Source organism: Ziziphus jujuba, chromosome 2 (genome assembly GCF_031755915.1).
Source record: "Ziziphus jujuba cultivar Dongzao chromosome 2, ASM3175591v1".
Lineage (NCBI taxonomy): Eukaryota > Viridiplantae > Streptophyta > Magnoliopsida > Rosales > Rhamnaceae > Ziziphus > Ziziphus jujuba.
This window is the reverse complement of record NC_083380.1, coordinates 7,633,856-7,659,545: the sequence shown is the minus strand read 5'-3', so window position 1 is coordinate 7,659,545 and position 25,690 is coordinate 7,633,856. Positions and strand designations below refer to the sequence as shown.

Sequence of the window (25,690 nt, the reverse complement as noted above, 5' to 3'; positions counted from 1 at the left end):
ACAGTTTATTATAATTTGAGTCTTATCTAACTTTTGACTAAATGTAGCTTAATGGCCATCTAATATGGAGTTCATATCGCTGGTATTAAATGCATCAAACTTCAAAATAGTACAAAAGCTAAAAATTTAAAATTGCAGGATACTAAAATGCAATGGGTTAATGAAAACTAGAGGTACCCTTTACTTTTTTAAAAAGTTAGTACTATGATATTCCACATGCAAGTCATAAAAGATGATTGTTAACATTTAGTTAGTCAAAAGTCAAACATAGTCAAAATTTCAACAAATTGCAAGTAGAGGACCTAAATTGCAAAATACAAAAATTGAAGCTAATAAAACGCAATTATCCCTCTATTTTGAATTGGACCAAAAAAAAAAAAAAAAAAAAAAGAAACTAATTGCCGTGGCTAAAAACCATGACCAATGTTCATTTGTTTTTTGCCTTTTATAGTGAGAATAATAACTTTATATATATATATATATATATATATATATGCAAATCAACTAGTAACTCTCCACTCTAATATTTACATAGTGATCAGAAACTTTAAAAAAGAAAAAAAAAAATTTGTAAAGTTATTATATCTACACACATACTTACAAACCAAACAAACTTAATCATACAAATTTTCATCACCTACCCTCTCTAACGGAGTCTTGAAACATAGGATATTGATTGGCATTGATAACTGACTGCCCTCCATTGCTCACCATGCTTGTTCCTGCAGATGCGTTATAAAAGCTAGTAAAAGTTCATCTTGTTGCTGTATCACTTATTGATCTGATTAGACGGTCGAATTTCCTATCACTCAAGAATCCAGGTGTAGTAATCTCATTGGTCACTTGAACATCTCCTAAAAGCATTGCCACCACACGACATTGTTGGTCTCAGTGAAGGTGATGTTTGAGGGCACAGCAAGGCTATTCTTATCACTCTTCTTATTTGTTCCTCATTCAATCCAGATAATGTTATTGCTGAATCCACCACTTCAAGTTCTCGTCCTTCTTTATTTAAGTTCCAAACCTAGTGATTTAAGTAAAATATATATTGATAATTCAGTAAAGTTGTCAGAGATTAATGCAAACAGACTTGTTCTGAAAGGTTAAGGAAATAACAATTTCAAATAATAATGCATAATTTTATCGAAACTTCTTTGGTTTTTGCATTACAAAGTGAGATCATATCGAGATCTTATTAATTATGAATCTAAAACCATAGCTAGAGTCTCACTGCTTTAAGAACATGTCAAAAATAAAAGTCCATCCAAAAAAAAAAAAAAAAAAAATGATAAAAATAATGAGCAGTGCAAAAAAGTTATAGTCTCATACCCAACCAAGAAGAAAAATCTTTTCATCCAAGCTCATATCAGAATTTGGTCTCCCACTGACAATCACCACAGTTAGAACACCGAAGGCGAATATATCAGTTTTCTCATTGAGTTGCCCACGCATGGCATATTCCGGTGCAAGATACCCTCTACAATCAGTAACAATGTAGATACTGTGTTTAACAGACTTACTGATACATTAAAGAAGTCCAAAAAAATAGATTGGAGGTAGAAAATTGAGGGTGATTAGGTATTTAAGAATCTTACACTGTTCCAGAAACCTGAGCGTTTATATGGGCCTTTTCAATAGCAAATAGCTTGGCCAAACCAAAGTCTGATATCTTGGGGACGAGATTAGAGTCAAGCAGAATATTACTGGCTTTAACATCTCTGTGTATGATCCGAACCCTGTCAAGGAACTCTACATATGAACCCTGTCAAGGAACTCTACATATGTAGATTCTGATAGGAAAAGTGTTGAAGGGATATAGCTTAATTCACTCAACAGCTTCTGGACTTCCTTCACGTCAGAGAAAACTATATGAGTTATTGTGTTATTTTATCTCCATTGATACTTTTTGATTATCATGAAAAAGTACCCTGGTCTTGGACCATTTTATGGTTCAAGATTCTCACCTCATTTAAAATTTCAGCCTTGTCAAGGTTGAAGTATTTGGCCAACTCTAGGCAGAAGAGAGTCTTTTCATCTGACTTGAAGTGGCTGGCCTAAGCTGGGTCTTGTGGATTGAAAGATGTCCTCCAGTTAACAATGTTCCACACTAGGGACGTTCGTCGTCTAATTTGATTAAGACGTTTTAGACCCCAAATGTTTTTTTTGACCTTAAGAATTAAAATGGTTTACGGTTCTATGAATATGATGAGGCAGAAGAAAACAAAAAACAAATCTTATGTGTAGGGTTTTTGAAATGTGTAGGGTTTTTTAAATGAATATATGTTAGATTGGGTAATCAATTATGGATTATGATAATGACGGTTTTTGACACATTGATTTTCTTTTTAACAGTTCCAAAAAGGTCTCACTTTAATCATAGCTTATAAAACTTGCCAGGAAATCATGGGTACTAGAGTAAATTCAAATTTGAACTAGATTATTATTCAGAAGAACACATTGGTAACTTTGTTGATTGCTCTAATGGAAATGAAAAGAGGCAAAAAAGAAAGACATTAAAAAAAAAAAAAAATGTACATGCCCCTGAAAAATATTAAGTGAAAAATTAGATAGGAGTGATCCTTTGTTTTTTTTTGTTGGGTAAATAGATGGGAGTGATCCTAGGATCCTATATGGTGGTCTACAAATGAATGATTGGACTAGAAGAGTATCCTAAGCCTTTAAAAGATCGACGGGTATTTTTATTTTTGGACAGGTATCAAACATCTAATGTTAAACCCGACCATTCATACAAAAGGGATGCCTAATCTTATGAACCATCAAGATTCCTTAATATCCTTTTTGACTAATTATAAGAAATTGTTTGGATCCCTCCTTTATTATCATAATTTTCAATTGTTTTCTATAATTGTTAAGGCTGGGTAAAAATAATAAACCAAAAGTTTTTATTGGAGAGACTTTTATTCGAGTAAGTATACATGCAACAGTCAATTTGTTGACAAAGTTATTGGTTGTTGTGGTGTATAAGGGCACAGAAATATTTGTACTAGCAATTGTGTAAAAATGTCCTTCTGTGTAAGGTTGTTTGCCGTTGCTCTTGCATACGCCCAGCAGGAGTAAATTCTTTGTTAATGGGTCAGACAGGCCTGCAGCAGACTGCAACAAATAAAAAGCTGGATCTCTACCCACACCAAAAAAAAAAAAAAAAAAAAAAAAAAACTCATCACATTTCCCAACCACATATATATATATATATATATATGTTTGACCTTCAGTTGCATTTGATCTTTGGATTTATTAAATATATTATATGATTGGTTTCTCAGTACATTATTTGTTTCCCATTTTGTCCATGGTCTTACAAGTTTTATTGGGATAAAAATGGTGTATGTTTTATTAAGTTGTGAAAGGTAGTTTTTTTACAGAGTTTAGTGAAAAGATTATTGTTTCTTCACTACTAATCATCGAATAATCATGAGTTTGAATCTTCATATTTAGTTAAAAAATAATAACAAATGGGTTGTTATTTAAGAAAAAGAAAAGCTAGATCTTATTATCTTTAATTAAACACTTATTAAAAATCCAGACCCAAAAAGAAAAGGTTTTGATCATATGATCTATCATGTGTAACGTCTGGGAACATCATTGGCAAAAGTAGTTATGTGTGGACCATACCAAACTTTAATATTTCTGATCTGTCTTGGCCATATGAACATCAGAATATTGTTCCCAAAACTTTGCTGTCGTTTGCTTTCCTTTTTTCTTCCTTTTGTCGCTCTAAGTGGCTTATGCTTGTGGGCCACCAAGGCCGAGAATTAGTTTTGTGGATCCACTAATGTTCTAAAGAGCTATTGGGCTTAGATCCAACAGAGACTTCCACTGGGCATATCCTGAGAGGCAAAAAGGGCATTGGACCCAATACCCTTATTTGAAGGGCTACGATGAAATCTACCCACTCTTTTTTCATCCTTTTTATTTTACCCCTTTATTTTTTAATTTTCCCAACTTACCCTTTTTTTTTTTTAATGATAAAAATCAACATGGATTGCCAACGTTCCCCTGAACGCAACACGAAAAACAAGAGGAAGGGAAAGTAAGAGAGAATGGCAAAGCATCTACCCGAGAAATTCAAACCCAAGTCCAGGAACTTTAAATTTGAGGACAAATATTTGCACTATTAAATTTGGAAAATGAATTCCTCTTCGATTTGCCTTGTTCTTTCTCTTTCTTTCTCACAAACTAGGCAATCCTCTCTCTCAGAAGCACTCTTTCACTTCTGGACAAAAATCAGAAATCTCACCATCTCCCTTTGTCATTAATATATATATATATGTATATGTTTGGGTGGGCTGTAACTCACGACTTCTTCATAATTTTTCTGCTTGTTTTCAATTGATTTAATTTTTCCCCCATTTGGGTTAATTTAATTGTCCCACCATTGAGAATGAGAAGTAGAAGGCAGCAGTTTTGATTGAAGGAGATTTTCGTTTCCAGATTAAGAGAATTTTGTCCCATACTAATTGTTTTTTCTTTTTTTTTATTAATTTAGGGAAGAGCAGGAAGAGTACTGGAGCGAGAGGAGAAGAAAAAGAGGTGTTTGAGAGAGAGAGAGTTTTCTTTGTGGATGATTGTGTTCTCTGATGTCAAAAAAAAAAAAAAAAAAAAAATTTCTATATGGCATAAAATAAATGGAAACAGTATTGATAATTGAGTACTGCGGGAGCACTTTGAAATTTTTTTCCCAAAGAACAAGGAAGAAAGGAAAAGCATAGGTGCCAGATTGTGCGCTTTTCGGGAAAGAGAAAAGATAAATGACGTAATTTTTTATTTTTATCAAGGGTAAAATGGGAAAGAGAAGGTAGATTGAAAAACTGAAAAGGGAAAGGATAGGTATCCGTAAAGGTTATTTCGAAAAATAACCACGTAACATTATTTCTTAAGAATGGCAAAATTTTTTTTCTTTTTAAAAGTAGTTATATTGGGATAAAAATATTTTTGATAAAATTGAAAATTACACAAAAAAAATTTTTATCATTTCCTTCTTCCTCTATACAGTCGTTCATGTAAGGGTTTCTCTAACAGACCACTCTTTGTATCTCATCTACTCTCACTCTTATTTTTTATATTTTCTCATATCTGAAACTAAACTCAGATAAAATTTTTTATCTTTTTTCTTATTAAATGAAAGTAAAGAAATATGTGTTTTTTTTTCTTTTTTCTCTTTTTTTTTCTTGTATTTTTTGTTAGTTTTGGAATTTTTAAGCTTTTTATTTAATATGAGTATGCAAGAAATTAATTTATGAGCTGTTATATGTGATTTTAAAGATATTTAGGTGGCATATGGTTTGAAAATGGAGGAAAATTTGTGTAAAACTGAAAAATTACAAAAAACAGTAAAAACGGAGAAAATTTGGCGAAAAAGATGAAATTCCGCTATTTTCCTCCAGTTTGTTAGTTTTCGCAAGTTTTCCGCTAATTTTTCGCCAATTTTCCGCCAGTTTTCTGGCAGTAGGAAAAAGCTATATTTGGCCTGAAAAAAAAAAAAAACAGAATCAACTTTTTTAATACAATTAATATGTTTGTTTAGTATTATTCAAAATTTTATATATTTATTGATTTAGTTTAACGTTATTCATTTAATTTTGTAGTAAAATAGAAAATGATGATATTGTAATTGCGGTTTTATACAATGGAACATTGGTACAAAATGATGGTTGTAATGGGAATATCAAAATAGTAAAAATATAATGGTTTCCGTCGGTAAGAGATGCACAAAATCAGAGTTAGAGGATGAAATTTTCAATTCTATTGAGATAGATCGAAATGAATATTAGCTAAAGCTAAAATGGATATATAGACGATATGCAGAAAAGTTGGATCCTATAGAAATACGCTGTGAAAGGGATGTGAAATGCTTTCTTCAAGAAGTGAGAAATGGAGGGATGACAATGATGCGACCTTCATTGTATGTTGAGGTAATTTCGAAAGTTGAACATGTATGTAGAAATGTTCATCAAACAGCCTTTGCTTCGAATAGTGGGAGTAATCTTCATTCTTTTTCTTGTCCTCCAATTGGCGTTCGTCTACCACAAGTTTCCGGTACTGAACCTATTCAGGCTACATCTCAGGAAATTATGGTTCAAGAAACTCAGTTTAGAGATCAAGTTGATGTTCGTGGGGCCTGAACATCATTTAACATCCACGAAGGAGTTGATGTTGGAGGTGACTATGCTGAACGGTTTCCTAACGATGAGGAGTATGAGCAGTTGCATAATATTGATCATGATGAGAATTACAATGCAGCAGGAGATGATGTTGATCATAATGATGTAGATTTTGATCATGAGTTACCCGACAATGATAATGATATGCATCCTGAAATGAACAATGAAGGAGTTGATAATGTTAGGGTTCATCGTGCTACAAGTGACCACATATCATCGAGCAACAGAAGTGGTTCTATGGCCATATTTTCGTCAAAGTTCACTGGCTGTGAGAGCATAGTAGTTGGACAATTATTTCGCAACAAACGTGACTTACAGAATAAACTGAGTATCTATTGCATGCGAGAAAATAAGAAGTTCAAGGTGACACGGTTAACTACACAACAGTACGAGGTTGTATGCTTGGAAAATACTTGTAAATGGCGACTACGTGCAACCACATTTAAAAATTAAGAAATATTTGTTGTGAGAATTTTTGATAATGTACATAGTTGCTTGTTAGATATCGTGCATCGAGAACATAAATAGGCCAATAGCCGGGTTATCGGGCAATGTATCAAATCTAAATATGAAGGTATTGCACGTGTTTACATACTCAAAGAAATTCAACATGATTTTTTGCAGAAATATGGGGTGAATATAAGCTACAACAAAGCATGAAGAGATAAAGATTATGCACTTAACAGTGTTAGGGGATCTCCAGAGGAGAATTTTGCTAAGTTAGCTGCCTACTGTTATGAGTTAGTGTCAAAGAACCCTGGGACTGTTACACGTATCAAAACAGACGATAACAACAATTTTGTGTATTTCTTTATGGCGATTGGAGCAAGCATTAGGGGATTTAAATCCCACATAAGACCCATGTTGGCTGTTGATGCAACTACATTGAAAGGGAAATACAAAGGTACATGTATATTGCATCGGGCATGGATGGCAATAAGCAAATATATCCTTTGGCTTTCGGCATTGGAGATGGAAAGAACGAGCAAGCATATACATGGTTTTTCCAAAACCTCAAGGATACCATCGGAGATTTTTCGGATTTGGTGTTTGTGAGTGATAGACACCCCGCTATTGAAAAGGCATTACGCAAAGTTTTTTCCAATGCATACCATGCGTTGTGCACGTACTATATAAGTAGAAATATTAAAGCAAATAGACATGCGAAAGATGAATCAATAATACAATGTTTCATGCTCGCAACTAGTGCATATTTGGTTGAAGGTTTTAAGTTTTATATGGGGCAAATTGAGGCAAAAAACAGTAGGGCTGCCCAGTACATTCGATCGTGTGACCCTACAAGGTGGGAATGTTCTCTTTCGTCCATGTAGAAGGTACACTATCATGACCACCAATATTGCTGAAAGCTTGAATGGCATTTTGCTGGATGTTAGAGAGATGCCAATAGTAGCATTAATAGAACACATACGGGATTTACTGCAAAGGTGGTTTTATGAGCGACATACTGCAGGTGCAAAATTGACGAAGCCTGTGACTGATCATATGGAAGAGCAACTCAAACTACGAAATTTGGAGTCCATCGGACTACGTGTGAAAGCCATTAATATGCATGAATTTCTTGTGGAAGGTGGGAGTTTAAGGGGTACAGTTAATCTCCAATAAAAAACATGCTCATGCAAAGTCTTCGATCTTGATCAATATCCTTGTGATCATTGTATTGTCGTTTGCAGAGACTGTAAAATTGCTCCTTATGGCATGTGTTCTCATTACTACACCGGGGATGCATATCGTGCAGCTTATGTTGAGTTCATTTACCCTTTGTTAGATGAAAAACAGTGGCATGCCCCGGATGACGTGACAAATCGTATTGTTCTTCCACCAAGATGGACACGTAGGCGAGCTGGTAGGCCGAGGATGCAACGCATACCATCCGAAGGTGAAGATGTTATTGGATGTAGATGTAGCCGATGCAGTGGTGTTGGACATTATAGGCAGAGATGTACGAATCGATTGTCTTATGCTTCGAATTAGAAAGTTTTAATTTAGTGTTATGGTTTAATATGTTTTAATAATTATTTCATATATTGGATATAATATTTTCTACTCTACGGTGGAAGATTTATTAGCAATCTTTTTTTTTTTTTTTGAATTTAATCCCAAATGAAAAGAGACTTTCTGGAGTTGATTTTAAATCTTTAGTTTACATCTCATTTTATGAAATGTCCAAATGATTTTGAAAAGAAAAACAAATATATATCATTTTTTCTTTTCTTTAAAATGGCTATTGATTTTAAATGTCAATACATTTTTTGTTAATTCCATCTTCATCTTATATAATATTTGTCTCCACTCTCAATTTTTTTACCCCACTATTAACTTAAATAATCTATTAGAAATTGATTTTCCAAGTGGAGGAAATTAGTTTCTGATAGGAGTTAAAATTATTCAATGATTTCCACTTGGAGGAAATTTTTTCCAACAAGAGGAAAACGATTTCCGCTAAGAGAAAAAATTTTCCGCCTGGCGGAAAATTATCCAGAGGCTTCAATTGATCTCCATATGGGATTTCCGACTAGAGGAAAATTTTTCCTTCAGGAGGAAAAGTTTTCCGCCTAGAGGAAATATTTTCCGACAAACGGAAAAGTTTTTAGAATTTGCAATTGAGCTCGTAAGACATTTGTGCATAATGGAATTCTAATAAATAAACATGGCACATTTTTTATAAGATTAATTAGTTATCCTTATATCAATAATACATCGTTATCTTTGTTAAATAAACATTATAAACTACCATTATCTTTTCAATTAAAAGTCTAATATAATAAATAACATGCATATATAAACATGACAAAAGGAAAGAAAAATACATCACCACCCAGCTCATATGCTTAGTTATTTGTTGTAAGCCTCATATGCATACTTCCTCCTAAAGAACTCCATGTCATCTTGTGTGAATATCACTGGTAATCTAGCATGTAAAAACTCGATGGTCTTGAGTGTAAATATGCCACAGTCACCACTACAAAAAAACAATTATTATAACATATATTAGTATTATCAGAACCATATTCAATAATTAATATTTATTTAACAAACATGTACGTATTAAGGGGTTTTACCTGTTACTTTGCTGAGGGGAATTTTGTGCCAATTCACATGTAAACTCATCAATGGAGTCTACATGATCCGTCCGCTGCTCATAAAAGGATTTCAGTTATTTAGTTGCGCTTATTTAGTGGAATCAACAACTGTCAATACATTATAGGATTTCAGTTAGCACAACAAATAAAGGAAGGCACATGAATAAATGAATAGTTAACATTACACAATTTGGACATGTATATTGTACATGATTTACGCATTTCCATGGCTTCAACTCCTTCATTCGAATCCTTAATACATATTCTTGCATTGCATATGAGAATTGGAACTTAGACGGATTGGCGAGGAACTTTCCATAACGCTGCTCAATGTATACCTAGAACAAAATAAATTATTAGTTACCCAAAATCACAATAGCCACATATAGGACACCTGGCCTTTAAAATTTCTTTACTTGGAGAAAAATATTTTCCGACAGGAGAAAAATGCTTTCCACTTAGAGGAAAAATTTTCCAACAAGCGGAAAATTATCCAGAAGCTTGAATTGAGCTACATATAAGGGGTTTGTGAAAAATGAAATTATAATAAATATGCCACATTTTGTAGACAGTTAATTAGATATCTTTACACCAAAACCCATCATTATCTTTGATAAATGAACATCAAAATAATCCACCATTATCTTTACATTTAAAATGTTAATATAATAAAAACAATGCATCTATAAACATAATAAAAGTAATAACAACAAAGAAGTAAAAATGATATTATGCTGTTCATGAATCATCAATCTAAACTCATATGCTTAGTTCTTTTTGTAAGCCTCATAAACATACTTCCTCCTAAAAAACAATATATTATCTTGTGTGAAACTCAATGATAATTTAACATATAAAAACTCCATGGACTTGAGCACAAAAATGAACAATAATATAATTACAACCATATTCAATAGTTAAAACTTATGCAATAAACATGTAAGTGTTAAGGCACTTTACCCATTGGTTTGCTGAGGGCAGCTTTTTGCCAATGCACAGATAAACTCATCAACGGACTCTACAAAATTCGTCCACTCTTTGTAGAAGTATGCAACCCTCAATAAATAAGGCAACATAACATAGGCATGTGGCATTGCTTCCTAAGGATAATATATGGTTGTAACACATATTAAACATTATGGTTCACATTCAAACCTCCCATTAAAATTCAACAAAAACGCAGCTTTTTATTACAGATAATTTCACATTCTAACCATGCAAGATAAACATTGTCGTCACACCGACAAAGGTTCTAACAAAAAGTTTTACAATGTTAACAACCTAGAATAGTATAAACTACATATTCATCTTCAGTATCAACTTTTAAGATAGTAGCACGATATTTCTTTTTATATCTATATGTTTAGCAAAATTTTCAGAATGCTTTCAACAAAATTTGAGAAAAGAAAAATGTTGATGGTAAAATAATATAGTTATTGCAGTACAAAGTTGTACTTAACTGTCTCATGAAACATTGATGAAAAAAAAAACATAAAATATGACCAAAAAAAAAAAACTAAATATAGGCTTTGCAGCATATTGTTTGAATTTATTTAGCATAATAAATAAGGCATTAATTATAATTAACAATGACTTCTTCCTCTTACTTGACCAATCTATCAATTTGAATGTTGATCATTTTCCATTTTAATCAACAGATATATACCACCTCTAGGATCATTTGGGATTCCTTTTGGGCTCATAGTTACAGTCACCAAATTAAATAAGAAAATAGAAATTATATCTTATCAGTGCAAAGTGAGGCCAAACAATAAATCTTTTTTTTTTTTTTAAAATACATCTCATGTCAACTAAATCCAACAGAAATGCAATTTTTGGATATATTAAAAGCAGAAGGCTTGTCATCAAGTGAATTATGACATAAAATAGTCACTGAATTTTTGCAATTATATTTTTTTAAAAAAAATTAGAGGTTCTACTTTAAAAATTAAAATTAAAGTGTTTCCAAGTAATAAGATTGGAATTTTACAAATTGAAATTGAAAATTTGATAAATATTCAATTGTTTTTTCTGTTTTAATAAGCTAGGGAATATTTGCACTCCGATTTCTCTCGTGTACTATAGGCCATGTATGCTAAATCTGAAGACGAAATTCACTTCTATTGTTAACGACAAAAGCATGATCTGGCCAAAATTAACAAATACCAATAGTAGATAAAAAAAATCAAAACATATATAACAAGCAATTTAGATTTAAAATAATGGTTAATTAATCTTATTTTTCATACATCCCCTGATCGATTACAATCACAAATTGCATTAAACATCACTTAAGTGGGTTCTCTGCCTGCCGTAAATAATCATTCCATTGAACTTTACTCAAAAAATGATTGCAGAACTTTTGTCTTTGATCAGAACCAAAGTAAAAAATGTAAGCTTCATATTCATCCCCAATTAACACTTAAAAAATCTTAAAAATGAAAAGAATATAAGAAGGTACTTAAAAAAATAGAAAAGAAAAATACTAACCTGCTGCAGGAAGAGTGCACAATGCAGACAAATCGGCCCCAATTAGCCCTTTTCAATACACATACTCAATCGAAAGAAAATAAAATAAAACCTTTTAGCACTTAGACAATATTATTCGCAAAATCAAATAAACTATCAAAAAAGCAAAATAATAATTTGCAATAAAAAAAATTTAAAATCTATTAAAAAAACGAAATGAAAGAGTTAGAAATTACAAAATTCAATAGGCAAAAAAGAAAGACAAGCAAATCATAATTTACCATTTCAATCTCCATTTTTTTTTTCTTGAGACTGTCTTTCCCTCTATCAGTAATATTTTCTGCATCTGATTAAGGCCTAGCAGATCAGCAACTATGGTGAAAGAAAATGAAAGAAAGAAACATGGTGAATGGCGACCGACCACCTTTTAATCGCTGTCCTGTGTTTACTCCTTGGTAGCTTTCTATGGTTTTTGATTTTTTGAAGCCGCTTTTCCTTTTCCTCCATTGTCTTTATGGTTTTTTAGGGATGAAAGGGGCTTGTGGCTGAAGAAGAACGGGGAGGTTTCAGAAAAACCTTTTTGCAAATGTAAAAAGATTAAACAAAAAGCCTTATAATTTTATTGTTTATCAATTTGGTCAGTAAGGACATTTTGGTATGAAAATGTAAAATGATGGCTATTATTCAATAAAATTAAAGTTTTTGTTATTTATCAATTTTAGACTTCTAGGGTGGTTATTTTTCAAAAAAACCCTCTCCTTAACCTCTTATTTTAGTGGGTATTGGGCCTAATTTCCCGAGGCAAAACCGTGGGCGGCATTTGGAACATGTGAATCTTCATCATAATGGGCCTTGAAGAGTTTTTTTTTTTTTTTTTTTTTTTTTTTTTTTTTTTTTTTCTCTTTAAAGATTTTAATAAATGAATATTATTATAAAAAAAAACTTTTCTTAATAAGAATTTATTCATTGATGCTAATTGAAATTATTGGAGCTGTCTTCTGTTGAATTTCATATCAACCAAGTCAATTGTCATCTCTTTTTAAAAAACAAGTCAACTATCAATAAAGAAATGGTATAAAATGTAAATTAAAAATACCTCATGTATAAATAATACTGTTAATGTTCTCATTGATTATATACAGTTCTATACTATATATATATATTATGAAAAAAATAGCCTTTCATTGAATATCATCAATCTAATATCTATATGGATTAGCATACCATCAATTTATCGTTTGACAAATTTTTGTAGTCGTACAAGTTAATAAAATACTGTTTTCGTAACCTTTTCTGTTTCAACGATTTTGGCATGTTGGTGTGCACACGAAGAGTTCATAAGGCTTACGAAAAATCAAATTAGCAACCTCAAACCCGGAACATGATTAATCATCCGGTCCACTGGCTTGACCTACATATATATATATATATATATATGTGTGTGTGTGTGTGTTTTTGTTATATATATAAATATATATATATATTTATTTATTTTTTTTCCCTTTTTAAATTTCCTTTTTTTTGATGAGGTATTAACCAAACCACATTGTTTGTAGGGAAAAATGTTCGGGGGGACAATCTTACAAGACCTCCCACTCACAAGTAAGTGGGCCCCACATATAGCTATGAGGATACCACTTTATTAAAGAATACATACATACCCATGCGATGCACATAGCAATGTCAATTTGTCTTGCATATTTTGAAAATCACAGTGCACTGTTTCTAACGAGGCGGTATTTTCCTGAAAATTTGGGGTCGCGGGATGGGCTCGGAATAAATTTTTAAGCCCCAAATCGGGGACGGGCCAGGATTGGAGAATAAAGAAACAGGCACGAACCCTGCCGTATATATTTACTTATTATTTTTTTATATTTTATATATTTGAACTATTGTATTTTTTAAATATATATTTTATTATAATTGTAAATTTGGAGTTTGATGTATTTTATTGTATTTTTATTACATTTTAGTCACTTTATTTACATTTTATTCATAAAATAAATTTTTTTTTTTAAAACTGCCCTGTCCCGTCCCCGATTGGGAAATCCCCTTCTTCGCCCCGTCTCCAAAGAAATGAGAAAAACCACGGGGACGGGATGAAAAATTCCCTGTGGGGATGGGTACGGGATTTAAAAAACCAATCCTGTCCCATCCTGTTGACATTCCTAGATGCACGGCATATATAATTGCCATACATTATTTTGATAATAAATGTAAAAAATAATTATAATCAAATCATATATAAAACATCATAAAAACAATATTAAACCAAAACTTTCAATTTAACATAATTAATCCAAATTTTGAAAAACTTCTTTAAAGACCACATTAGTGGTTGAATTGATAGGTTCTCCATCTTTATTACAAATTAATATCTTCAATCCTTTCCTATTTATAACTTTGTAGACTGTAACATATAACTGTCCATAATTGAAAACTGGTCTTTTAAGATAAAGTCCGATATGCGAAAGAGATTGACCTTGACTCTTATTAATGGTCATAACATATGATACAATAAAAGGATATTATCTTCCATTAAACTTAAAAGGCAACCTTGGGCCCTATGGAGTTAAAGTCAAAATTTCAGCAAACGTTTTGAAAACAAAATTTTGCATTGGAAAACTTTCATCCAAAGCGTCAACAATATTAGTCTTCAACATAAAGTTCAGTTTGTATTTGTGTCTTGTGGTTTTAAATTTGATATTGTAGCATGAATCCTTCCACCATATAAATATTTGTTAAAATTTTTAAATCTGAAACAAAAAAATGGATACATAATATTATTATATTATTATATATAAAAGATTATGTTGTATAATCTATATAATAATAAGTACAATTATAATAATAATAATATATTTTATATAGTATATTATATACACATGCACGATATTATATACAATATTATATTGTATAATATAAACACATAATAATAATAATAATAATATCAATAACATGTAAGGAAAAAAAAAATGCTCATCCATTAACACTATTTTAATACTACTAATTTCTGATTTGCTATCAAAGCATGGGACCTTCCAAAGTCTTAGGACACGAACTTTGAATGTCCACTACGTTTTGTTAGCATTGATGTGGTTGATAAAATTGATCTGCCTGGACATATTCTTCAACATAAAATAAAAGTTTTATTAATGATAAATATATTTGGATCTTTTTTTTTTCAATGTATATTATAAACGTTTGTTAAGAACTAAAAATTCAATATATATATATAATACTCTCCAATCATGAAATTTAAATTCAAATATTAGATGTCAAAGTGTATATAAGTAGATCTTATGAAAATATATATTATGCCATAATTAGAATTGATATTTATCCTCAAGTAAAATAATTAAAATTTAAATAGTTTTAGGGTTAATTAAATAGGTCAACATTATCCTTATTAATAGTTAATTTTCTTTTTTTTGTTTTTATTTTTATTTTTCATGTTTTTAGAAAATTTTCTATTCTAACAGGGAGCAAAACTAAAAATAGGAACGAAACAGTTATTATTATTATTGTTTTTTTCAGTAGAGAATCGTTGCCATTTTTTCCTTATTAACCATTAACAATTTTTTTTTTTACCTTTTTTTTTTCTTTCTTCTTTGAAACCCCCACAATTCTCTACCCCTTTGTTTTAGCATAGTTGACCAAAATTTATTATTATTATTTTTCTTAGTAGAGAATCATTGCCCTTTTTTCCTTATTAACTATTAAAAAAAAATTTTTTTTTAACCTTCTTTTTTCTATTTCTTTGAAACCCAACAACCCCCCCCCAAACGCGCGGTGTGGCATAGTTGACGAAAATTTATTTCTTTTTATGTGAGGCTATTATGCTAATTAGGCTGTCTAATATTATGCCATATACATGTATAATTCCGTTATAATATATGTATATATGTTAAGCCATATATATATGTATAATTCCGTTATAATATATATATATATATACACACACTAATTAGACCATAAATAATTAAGCCATATATATATACCATGCATAATTTTATCAATTGTTTGATAGTTATGAATTTTTATATCAAAAATTAATTTACATATATTTGGTTGTATCCATAAAAGATAAAATAATGAATAATAAGTGATGAGTAATAATAAATAAAATCTATATAATGTATAAAATTTATATAAAACGGTTATTTCATCCTTTTCATATGCTTATTGACCAATATAGAAGCTTAATTGAATTTGTTTCTTCTATTACATTTTAATAAAGAAAAAAAAAGTTAAAGAAAAAAGTAACTATTATATATTGGAGAAATCTATTATTATTTTTATTTTGGTTTTTTTTAAAGTAGAGAATCGTTGCCTTTTTTCCTTCTTAACCATTAATAATTTTTGTTCTTTTTACTTTCTCTTTTTCTTTCCTCTTTAAAACCCGCATGATTCTCTACATATTCTTTTTGGCATAGTTGACCAAAAATTATTATTATTATTATTATTTTCAGTAAAAAATCGTTGCTATATTTTCCTTCTAAACCATTAACAATTTTTTTTTTTTAACTTTCTTTTTTCTGTTTCTTTGCACACACTCCCCCCCCCCCCCCCCCCCCCCCCCTCTTCTTTTTTAAATGATTCTCTACCCCTTATTTTTGGCATAGTTGACCAAATTTTATTTCCTTTTATGTGAGGCCATTATGCTGATTAAGTCATCTAATATTAAGCCATATATGTGTATAATTCTGTTATAATATATGTATATATATTAGGCCATATATATGTATAATTCCGTTATATTATATATGTATACTAATTAAGCCATAAATATATATTTAGTAAATAAGATAAAATCAAATATTTTATTTACTTTCAATTACTTTTAAAATTATTACCATGCATAATTTTATCAATTGTTTGATAGTTATGAATATTTATATCAAAAATTAATTTTATATATATTTGGTTATATTCATAAAAGATAAGATAATGAATAATAAATAATAAGTAATAATAAATAAAATCTATATAAGGTATAAAATCTAATGAATAATAAATAATAAATAATAATAAATAAAATCTATATAAGGTATAAAATCTATGTAAAACGGTTATTTCATCTTCTTCATATGCTTTTTGACCAATATAGAAGCTTAATTGATTTTGATTCTTCTATGACATTTTAATAGGGAAAAAAAAAAGTAACTATTATATATTTGGAGAAATCTGTGTACAAATAAATTTATGTAACAAATAATGCTTAGAAATCAAATAATTATGGAAAGATGTTATTTCGTTGGTAAATTGATATTTATCCTCAAATAAAATAATTAAAATTTAAATAGTTTTAAGATTAATTAAATAGGTCAACATTTTCCTTATTAATAGTTAATTTCCTTCATTTTGTTTTTATTTTTATTTTTCATGTTTTTAGAAAATTTTCTATTATAATAGGGAACAAAAATAAAAAGAAAAAAGAAACAGTTATTATTATTATTATTATTATCACTTTTGTTTAGTAGAAAATCGTTGCCCTTTTTTCCTTATTAATCATTAATAAACTTTTTTTTAATATAAAGCATTAGCCCTTTTTGGAGGTAATTTACCATATATGCAGAAAATTAAATAAGTTCATAAATTGCCAGATAATTAATTCCATTAGTGAGGCCATAAATTTATATATAGCCTGATTTGATCCTTGTTTCCTCTTTCGAAGAAGTTATTGTTTACAACAATTTAAACAATTAAATGCGAAAAATGGCTTAATTTTCATATTAATTACTTAAATTAAAATATGCAACAGACATTCGAAGAAATAGATTATTATTTAGGTTAAAACAAACATTTATAACTTTACTTAAAAAGACCATCATATTCATAATAGTAATTATTAAGAGTGTAGCTATGGACATCATTTAAATTAGTAGATGGAAGTTATGCTAAAACAACAAAACAAATATTATTTTTCAATAACAAAAACAAATGTAGAGAATAATTATATTAACGAATCACAAAAACAAAAATATTGTCTGCCTAAAAAAAAAAAATCATATTGTAATTTATACTAATTAAAATAAAAATATTATATTATTTCAATCCCAATAGAAAAAAGCATAATAAGAAAAAAACAAAAAAAAAGTATAAAATCTAGGATAAACGCTTAATCTCCTTAAGTTGTTTCTTTTTCAATGAAATTGTCTCAAAATCAGAGATTTTCAGCACCATTTGATCGCTAGAATGATCGTATTGCTTTTTCTTGTATGCCCTCGGTCTAAATAATTTTCCGCGTCTTCTTATTTTATCTTTTTCTTATCCATCATTCTGAAAAAGTTAATAGACAAAGGTGAATCAATAAACAAGGATTCTTCATTAGAACCATCTTCTTCTTTTTTAAGAGTTTCTACTTAAACACTAAAATAGAAATATGAGAGAGATAAAAACTAACAAAATATTGAATACCAAATTTTAAAAAAATCAGGAGGTGTCACTTACTAATTTATAGTCAAATATGTTTATCTTATTTGGTAAATATAATAAAATCAGATATTAAATAATAGTACATGGAAAAGACTATTATCTAAATCTTTAATTATATATATATATATATATATATATGCTATACATGCACGGGCCTATATCTTTAATTATGGTTTCACATACCCATAAATATATATTTGGTAAATAATATCAAATCAAATATTTTATTAAAAATTAATTATATATATGTTTAGTTATATCCATAAAAGGTAAGATAATGAATGATAAATAATAAATGATAATAAATAAAATAAAAATATTTCAAAATTATTACCATATGTAATTAAGTTATTTCAAAATTTAATTTTATATATATATAGTTGTATCCATAAAATGTAAGATAATGAATAATAGCTAATAACTAATAAATAATAAAAAAATATATTTTTGGAAGGAATTTGGAAGAATGGTGTGCTGACATGTGGCGCATACGATTCTTCTTTTATATATTATATAGATTTTCTCCCTTTGTACAGAGTTTTTTAATTGAAAACTTTAATAAATGGAAAAAATGGTTGATGTGGTTTGCAAAATAATTAAATGAAAACAGAAAAACCATTAAACCCAAGAAACAAAAAAAGAAAGGAAAAATCATTGTATGGGGAAATAATATATTAAATTGGTAAAAATTTATTTCTTAGATAGTTAAAACTAAAAAAAAGTTACAAGAATAAATTGGGTAAAGAAATTTAAAATGTAACACCCCGTCCCAAATCGCACCGGAATCCGTGCACGTTGACCGAGGTTGACCGTTGACCGAGCGGGTCAAAAGTTTACTTTTTGCTCCAGTTGGGATTTCCAGTTGACCAGGGTACCGTGGCAAAGTGCATGATGCCCCGAGTTCGTAGACTAGTAGCACGTCGAAAACAGAGCTACGGTTTGAAAGTTATGGGCAAAACAAGTTGAGGCGCAAACAGTCCAAAAGGTGCCGGGAGTTGACTTTTTCTTGTGGTGTAATTTTATTTTACTCTTGTATGGTTGTAAAGTACTTGTCGATATGAGTTCATAGACCAGCGGCACGCTTGAATCGGACGTTTGGTTAAAAAGTTATGGACGTTTGAAATTCGCCGGATACCGTATTATTTTATTATATCTTGCTTAAGTGCACAGTGACGCCATGTGTCAGCTTTTGATTGGTCCACATGGCATGAACAGTGTCACACGGTGGCATTTATTTGACAAAATTCTCAGGGAAGAGAGAGAGAGAGAGTCCGACCGGCCACCGGAGATTTTCAAATTTTCCGGCCGATCTACTGTACATGCGTCAGCCAGAAAGATTTCCCTCCCCATTTCCGGCAAAACCTCAAAGTTTCACGGCAATTGGCCGCCGGACGCGCCCGGATCGAGCGTTCGAAGATCGGCGGTGACTTTTTCCCTCCACCGCCGGCCACCGCCGATTGACCCATTTCTGGCCATTTTCCGGCCACATGCGCCAGCTAGCCATCACCACCTCCTCAAGTCCGGCCGACCCACCAAATTTCACGGCCACCAGACCACCGACGCGCCGAGATCGAAGCTTTTTCCGGCGGGGGGCCGGAATTCTTCAAACCGTGATTTCTCCGCCGTCCGGCCTCCGTTTGCCTCACCGCCAGTCCCGTTGGATTGCTCTCCCCATGATCTAAAAATCTGCAAAAAATCCCAGCCAACGGCCACCGCACGCGTCGCCGCCGGCAATGGTTGCCGGTGACCCCGGCGGCTCGCCGGAAGTTACTATTCCGGCGAGTACCCAATCTCATCGCCGGCTCCTGTCCACTGTGTTCGATCTCCTGAACCTGAATCCGCCATCCGTTTCCGCCAATTCGCGACCGTTTGGGAGAATTGCGGAGTCGAAACCCGAAAAGCTTTCCGGCGAGATTCCGACCCCGTCGAGTCCGATCACCGGGAAGTAAGACCGAATCCGTGATCTTCGTCACTCGAGCTTCGATTGGGTATATAACTCGCAACTTTTAGATATCGTTTGGTGTTCGCTCCCCGGGTACCCATGTGGGAATTACCCGAATAAAATATTAATATTTGTCGTTTGGTGTACTGTGGATTTTTAGATGCACGTGCGAGTAGCGGCGTCGATCCTACGGAGGATCTTGATTGAGATACGTGCTTAAGGTGAGTGATCCACCTTCAAATTAATTTTGGGAATTTAAATTTGTGATTAATGTGTGTGGTTTGAATATTTAGAATTTAATTTCTATGCGCCAAATATTTATTGATTTATTGTGGAATTATTGGTGAATTTATTGGATTTAAGAAAATGTGCATTATATAAATTTATGCCATGTGAAAATTATTTTATGGTCTTGAGAATTTTGAAATTCTTGTAGTTTTAACATTAAATCGGGCATGATTTGATTTTCAAATATTTCAAGGAAAATATTTGTTTATGTTGGTGATTTCAATTTTTATAAAATATGCCCATGGAATATTTTGAGATTTAATTATTATATTTCGAGAAATTATTTATGCTATTGGGAAAATGTGAGTATTTGCATTGGTGGATTTGAAAATCATGGAATTTCTGGTGTTGATTATAATGAAATTGTGGAGAATTTCCGGGTTCAAGCGAATGGAATAAACCCGCTATTTTTATGCAAAATGTGAAATTTGTTATATAAATTAAATTTGTGGATTTTATGATTTTTAGATGCACCGTGCACGTACTGGTGTTCTGTTTATATGTGATATGGATATTGTGCACACGGATATGATTAGCGCGCAGGTGGGTGTGAGTAGTGCGCAGGTGATATTATGAGGTTGTCCTGTGGTTGCCATCGGATGAGGGTAGGCCACCCCTCCATGGCCGGGACACCAGGTTAGCAGCGGCGCAGTGGGACGCCACGCGACCGTATGCCGGTTTCTTTCTATAACCTCCTGTCTGGCGGTACCTCGGGACGCTGGGTACTGTTGGCGCCACTGGTATATAGTGGGTGCATCAAATGATTTTCAGAACTGTGTTTTAAAAATAAAATGTTTTGAAACTGTATTGGAATTAAAAATATAATTATTACTGTTTTTGGTACTTATTTGACGTCTTGGTTTTCGGGGAATACGAACAAAGGGTTTTGTGAAAAGATTTTAAAAGGGGAACTTTTCCAACCGAGAGAATTGTAAGGGTTTTGAGAGAAATTATTATTTCCAATTTATTACTATTTATCTACTTATTACGGTGGTATTATATTGTATAGTAGATAGGGTCACTCACTGAGATGATTAGCATCTCATATTTTCAAATTCCGTTCCTCTAGGTACCAGGTTGTCGGTGTTCATCCGGAGCGGACTTGATCTTCATCCTTGTCTTAGTTCGTGAAGCGCCCTGTTCTTCTTTTATTGCAGTTGTAATATTTCTTTCACTCTTGCTGTATTTTACACTTAGTAGTACTTCATAAAGCTCTGTATACTGTATGGGACACTTATGTATTTATTTTGTACTGGATTACTGTATTTATTTTGAAGTGCTGAAAATTATGGAACCAACTTGTAGTACTGTGGGAGGAATAAGGGGACAATTATAGAAGTGCGTTTTCAGTGCAGGAAATTTTGTGGTAAGTCCATCCCTTAGGGGAGGTTCTGCCGGATTTTCCATAGGAGGGTCCGGTAGGGTTTCCCTGGGATCAGGGCTTGTCTAGGGTTCCGGTGGGGAACTTTGGACAGGTCCTGACAGTTGGTATCAGAGCATAGGTTCTTTTAATCCTAAGGGACTGTGCGTTGCTGTACAGCCCATCCGTAAATTTCTTCCTTTTGTAATCGTGCTTAAGTGTCCCTGTTTCTAAACTTTTGTTTGTTTCCTCAGAATTTGCTACGATGAGTCGGCGGGACACACGTAGAACTCGAGAACGCTCAGCTGAGAGTTCCAGGAGTCGATCGAGCCTTAGAAATCTGGTTTCTCAATAACTAGAACCTTAGGAGGTTCAAGCTCTAGTAATCGATCCGTGGATCAGGCTCGACGTTTAGGAGCCGTGGAGTTCGATGGAAGCCAAGGCCCAGCTGCAGCCTTGAAGTGGCTATCTAGTATGGAGAAAATCTTGGAAGAGGGGATGCAGTGCCCCGATGAAGATATGGTGAGGATTTCTGGGTTCATGTTAGAGGGAGACGCCCGGAAGTGGTGGCAAATAGAGAAGACTTGCAGAAGGCATACGTGGGATCAGTTCAAGATTGCCTTCTCTACTGAGTTTTGTCCTCCTGCCTACCGTGAGGCAAGAAGGAGAGAGTTCGAGGAACTGCGACAGGGGAACATGACGGTGACCGAGTATGAGAGGAGGTTCCGGGAACTATCAGAATTCTGTATGCACCTGATTCCCGACGATCACGCGAAGAAGGTGAGGTTTATAGACGGATTGAACGAGAGCATCGGCTACACCCTTTCTGGATCAGTACATCCCACTTATCAGTCCACCAGGGATGCAGCGCTCGAGCTAGAGAGACAGGCGGAGATACGCAGACCCTCGAGGCGCAGATCGTTCGAAGGTTCGTATAGCGGGGTACCTCGACAGGGGGCAGCTAAGAAAAGCCACAGTTCAGGCTCCTCAGATAGTGATGGGTTAAGCCCACGGGGTAGATTTCAGCGGAGAGGTAACTATCGGATGCCCCAACCAGCGCGCCATTCCATTAGCGGCGGCACGAGTTCATATCAGCGCTCTGGGTTTAGCCCCAAGCCATTCTACAGACTTTGTAATAGAGCACACCATGGGATTTTCCAGTATGAGGGTGTGTGCTTTCAGTGTGGACAGGCGGGACATATTAAGAGGCATTGCCCTTATGGAGAGACGGGAATGTTAGGGGCGAACCCACCATCACAGCAGGCCAGTGGATCGCGGGGTCAAAGTTCCCGAGGGAGTTATGCGGTAGGAGGTTCATCGGGATCAGTCCCACAGCCTGTTGGGCCGAGCAGGGGTAGAGGACGGAGGCCCCAGCAGACAGGTCAGGGTCGAGTGTTCGCGATGACACAGCAGGAAGCCCTAGCTACACCGGACGTGGTGACAGGTACATTGAATATATTCGGTAATGATGCACTGGTACTTATAGACTCGGGAGCAACACATTCATTCATCTCCAAGGAATTCGTCACTCGGGTCGGTATGACCCCTACTCCTTTAGGATGTCTAGTAGAGATAGCCACTCCTGCAGGAGAATCCTTGTGGCCTAGCCAGTTGATCAAAGATCAAGTGATGGAAGCAGACTTGATCCTATTGGATCTATCCGGACTTGATGTAATTTTGGGCATGGATTGGTTGGCAAGGAACCATGCATCTGTAGATTGTTTCAGCAAAGAAGTCACATTCAGGAGGCCAGGGTTGCCAGAAGTAGTATTCCGTGGAGGAGTTGGAAGGCCCTTACCGAGGTTGATATCTACTCTTACCGCTAAGAAGCTACTGAATAAAGGTTGCCAAGGGTATTTGGCTCATGTGATAGACACCCGAGTAAGTGGGGTTAGGTTGGAGGACATGCCCGTTGTGTGAGATTTTCCAGATGTGTTTCCTGAGGAGTTGCCAGGACTGCCTCCGGAAAGAGAAGTTGACTTTCCCATTGAATTAATTCTGGGTACTGTGCGCATTTCTCTACCACCGTATCAGATGGTTCCAGCGGAGCTAAGGGAGCTAAAGGTCCAATTGCAAGATTTGGTAGACAAGGGGTTTATTAGACTAAGTATATCGCCGTGGGGAGCTCCAGTTTTTTTGTAAAGAAGAAGGATGGTAGTCTAAGACTGTGTATAGACTACCGACAACTTAATAAGGTCACCATCCCTAATCGCTATCCGTTGCCAAGGATAGATGATCTCTTTGACCAACTCCAGGGTGCCAAAGTGTTCTCCAAGATCGACTTGAGATCGGGATACCATCAGTTAAGGATCCGAGAGTCGGACATTCCTAAGACTGCCTTTAGGACGAGGTACGGACATTACGAATTCTTAGTGATGTCGTTCGGACTCACCAATGCCCCAGCAGCTTTTATGGATTTGATGAATAGGGTGTTTCATCCGTACTTGGATCGTTTTGTCATTGTATTTATCGATGACATCCTGATCTATTCAAGGAGCTAAGAAGAGCACGTGAGGCATTTGAAGAGAGTGCTCCAAACCCTAAGGCAGCATCAGCTGTATGCTAAGTTCGACAAGTGTGAATTCTGGTTGAATCAAGTTGGTTTTCTTGGACATATCGTGTCAGCCGAAGGCATCTATGTGGACCCCGATAAGGTGAAGGTAGTGTTGAGCTGGGAGCGCCCTACCACGATGAGGGAAGTACGAAGTTTTCTTGGATTAGCGGGTTACTACCATCGTTTTATAGAGGGGTTTTCGAAGATCGCTGGATCGCTTCATAATTTAACCTGAAAGAATGTTGAATTTAGTTGGACGGACAGGTGCGAACAGAGTTTTCAGGAGTTGAAGCAAAAGTTGACATCCGCACCTGTTTTAACTTTACCTGATGGCAATGAAGGTTTTGAAGTCTATTATGATGTATCCCATCAAGGGTTGGGTTGCGTGCTAATGCAGAATCAAAGGGTGGTAGCGTACGCATCACGGCAATTGAAACAGCACGAACAGAATTACCCCACGCACGACTTAGAATTGGCGGCGGTAGTCTTTGCTCTAAAGAAGTGGAGGCACTACTTGTATGGGGCCACATGCCAAATTTATACCGACCACAAAAGCCTCAAGTACATTTTCACTCAGAAGGAGTTAAATATGAGGCAAAGAAGATGGATGGAGTTGTTAAAGGATTATGACTGTGTGATTGATTATCACCCAGGCAAGGCGAATGTAGTGGCAGATGCTTTGAGTAGGAAGGCTAGTGGATCTCTTGCTCACATCCAAGTCATCCAACTACCTCTCATGGTGGCGTTAAAGAAGATGGGGGTGTTAATGCATATGCATCCTTCGGGAGTTCTTATGGCTAGTTTTCAGGTGCGACTGGTGTTAGTGGATCGTATATTGGAGACTCAAATGGAAGATCCTAAGTTGAGGACAATTAAGGGCAAGGTACAAGAAGGTCTTGATCCAGAGTTTTCCATAAGGAGGGATGGAGCCCTCGTGTATAAAGGACGACTATGCGTTCTGGATATCCCAGAACTCAAGAAGGAGATTTTTGAAGAGGCGCATAGCTCGATGTATGCGATGCATCCTGGGAGTACCAAAATGTACCGAACGCTTGTTAAGTATTATTGTTGGATTGGTATGAAGAGAGAAGTGGCAGACTTCGTATCAAAGTGTTTGATTTGTCAACAGGTGAAGGCAGAAAGACAGAAGCCTTCGAGACTACTCCAATCCTTACCGATTCCCGTGTGGAAGTGGGAAGAACTCAACATGGACTTCGTATTCAAGCTTCCTCCCACACCTAGAAGGTACGACGGCATTTGGGTGGTCATTGATCGTCTTACCAAGTCAGCACACTTTCTACCTGTAAGAGAGCGCTTCTCACCCGAGAAATTAGCCCAAGTGTTCGTGCAACGCAT

The 25,690-nt window shown here is 33.9% G+C and overlaps 1 protein-coding gene across 1 annotated transcript; it reads right to left on the bottom strand.

The window, feature by feature from the left end:
* Nucleotides 1–832: 832 nt before the first annotated feature.
* LOC125422569 (probable LRR receptor-like serine/threonine-protein kinase At1g56140) lies at nt 833–25,690 on the bottom strand. The gene is made up of 4 exons (XM_060814933.1): nt 25,616–25,690; nt 1,596–1,762; nt 1,330–1,477; nt 833–1,024 (listed from the first exon to the last, which is right to left on the bottom strand). Exons 1-4 carry the CDS (start codon nt 25,688–25,690, stop codon nt 833–835), a joined length of 582 nt encoding a protein of 193 aa, XP_060670916.1.

What these genes read in the sequence shown, in the direction of transcription:
- LOC125422569 (XM_060814933.1), bottom strand. Translation starts at nt 25,690, where the DNA reads ATGCGTTGCACGAACACTTGGGCTAATTTCTCGGGTGAGAAGCGCTCT. An exon ending in GCTCAGGTTTCTGGAACAGT is followed by an intron (nt 1,478 to 1,595) that starts GTAAGATTCTTA and finishes TACTGATTGTAG; the next exon opens with AGGGTATCTTGCACCGGAAT. An exon ending in AGATTTTTCTTCTTGGTTGG is followed by an intron (nt 1,025 to 1,329) that starts GTATGAGACTAT and finishes TTAAATCACTAG; the next exon opens with GTTTGGAACTTAAATAAAGA.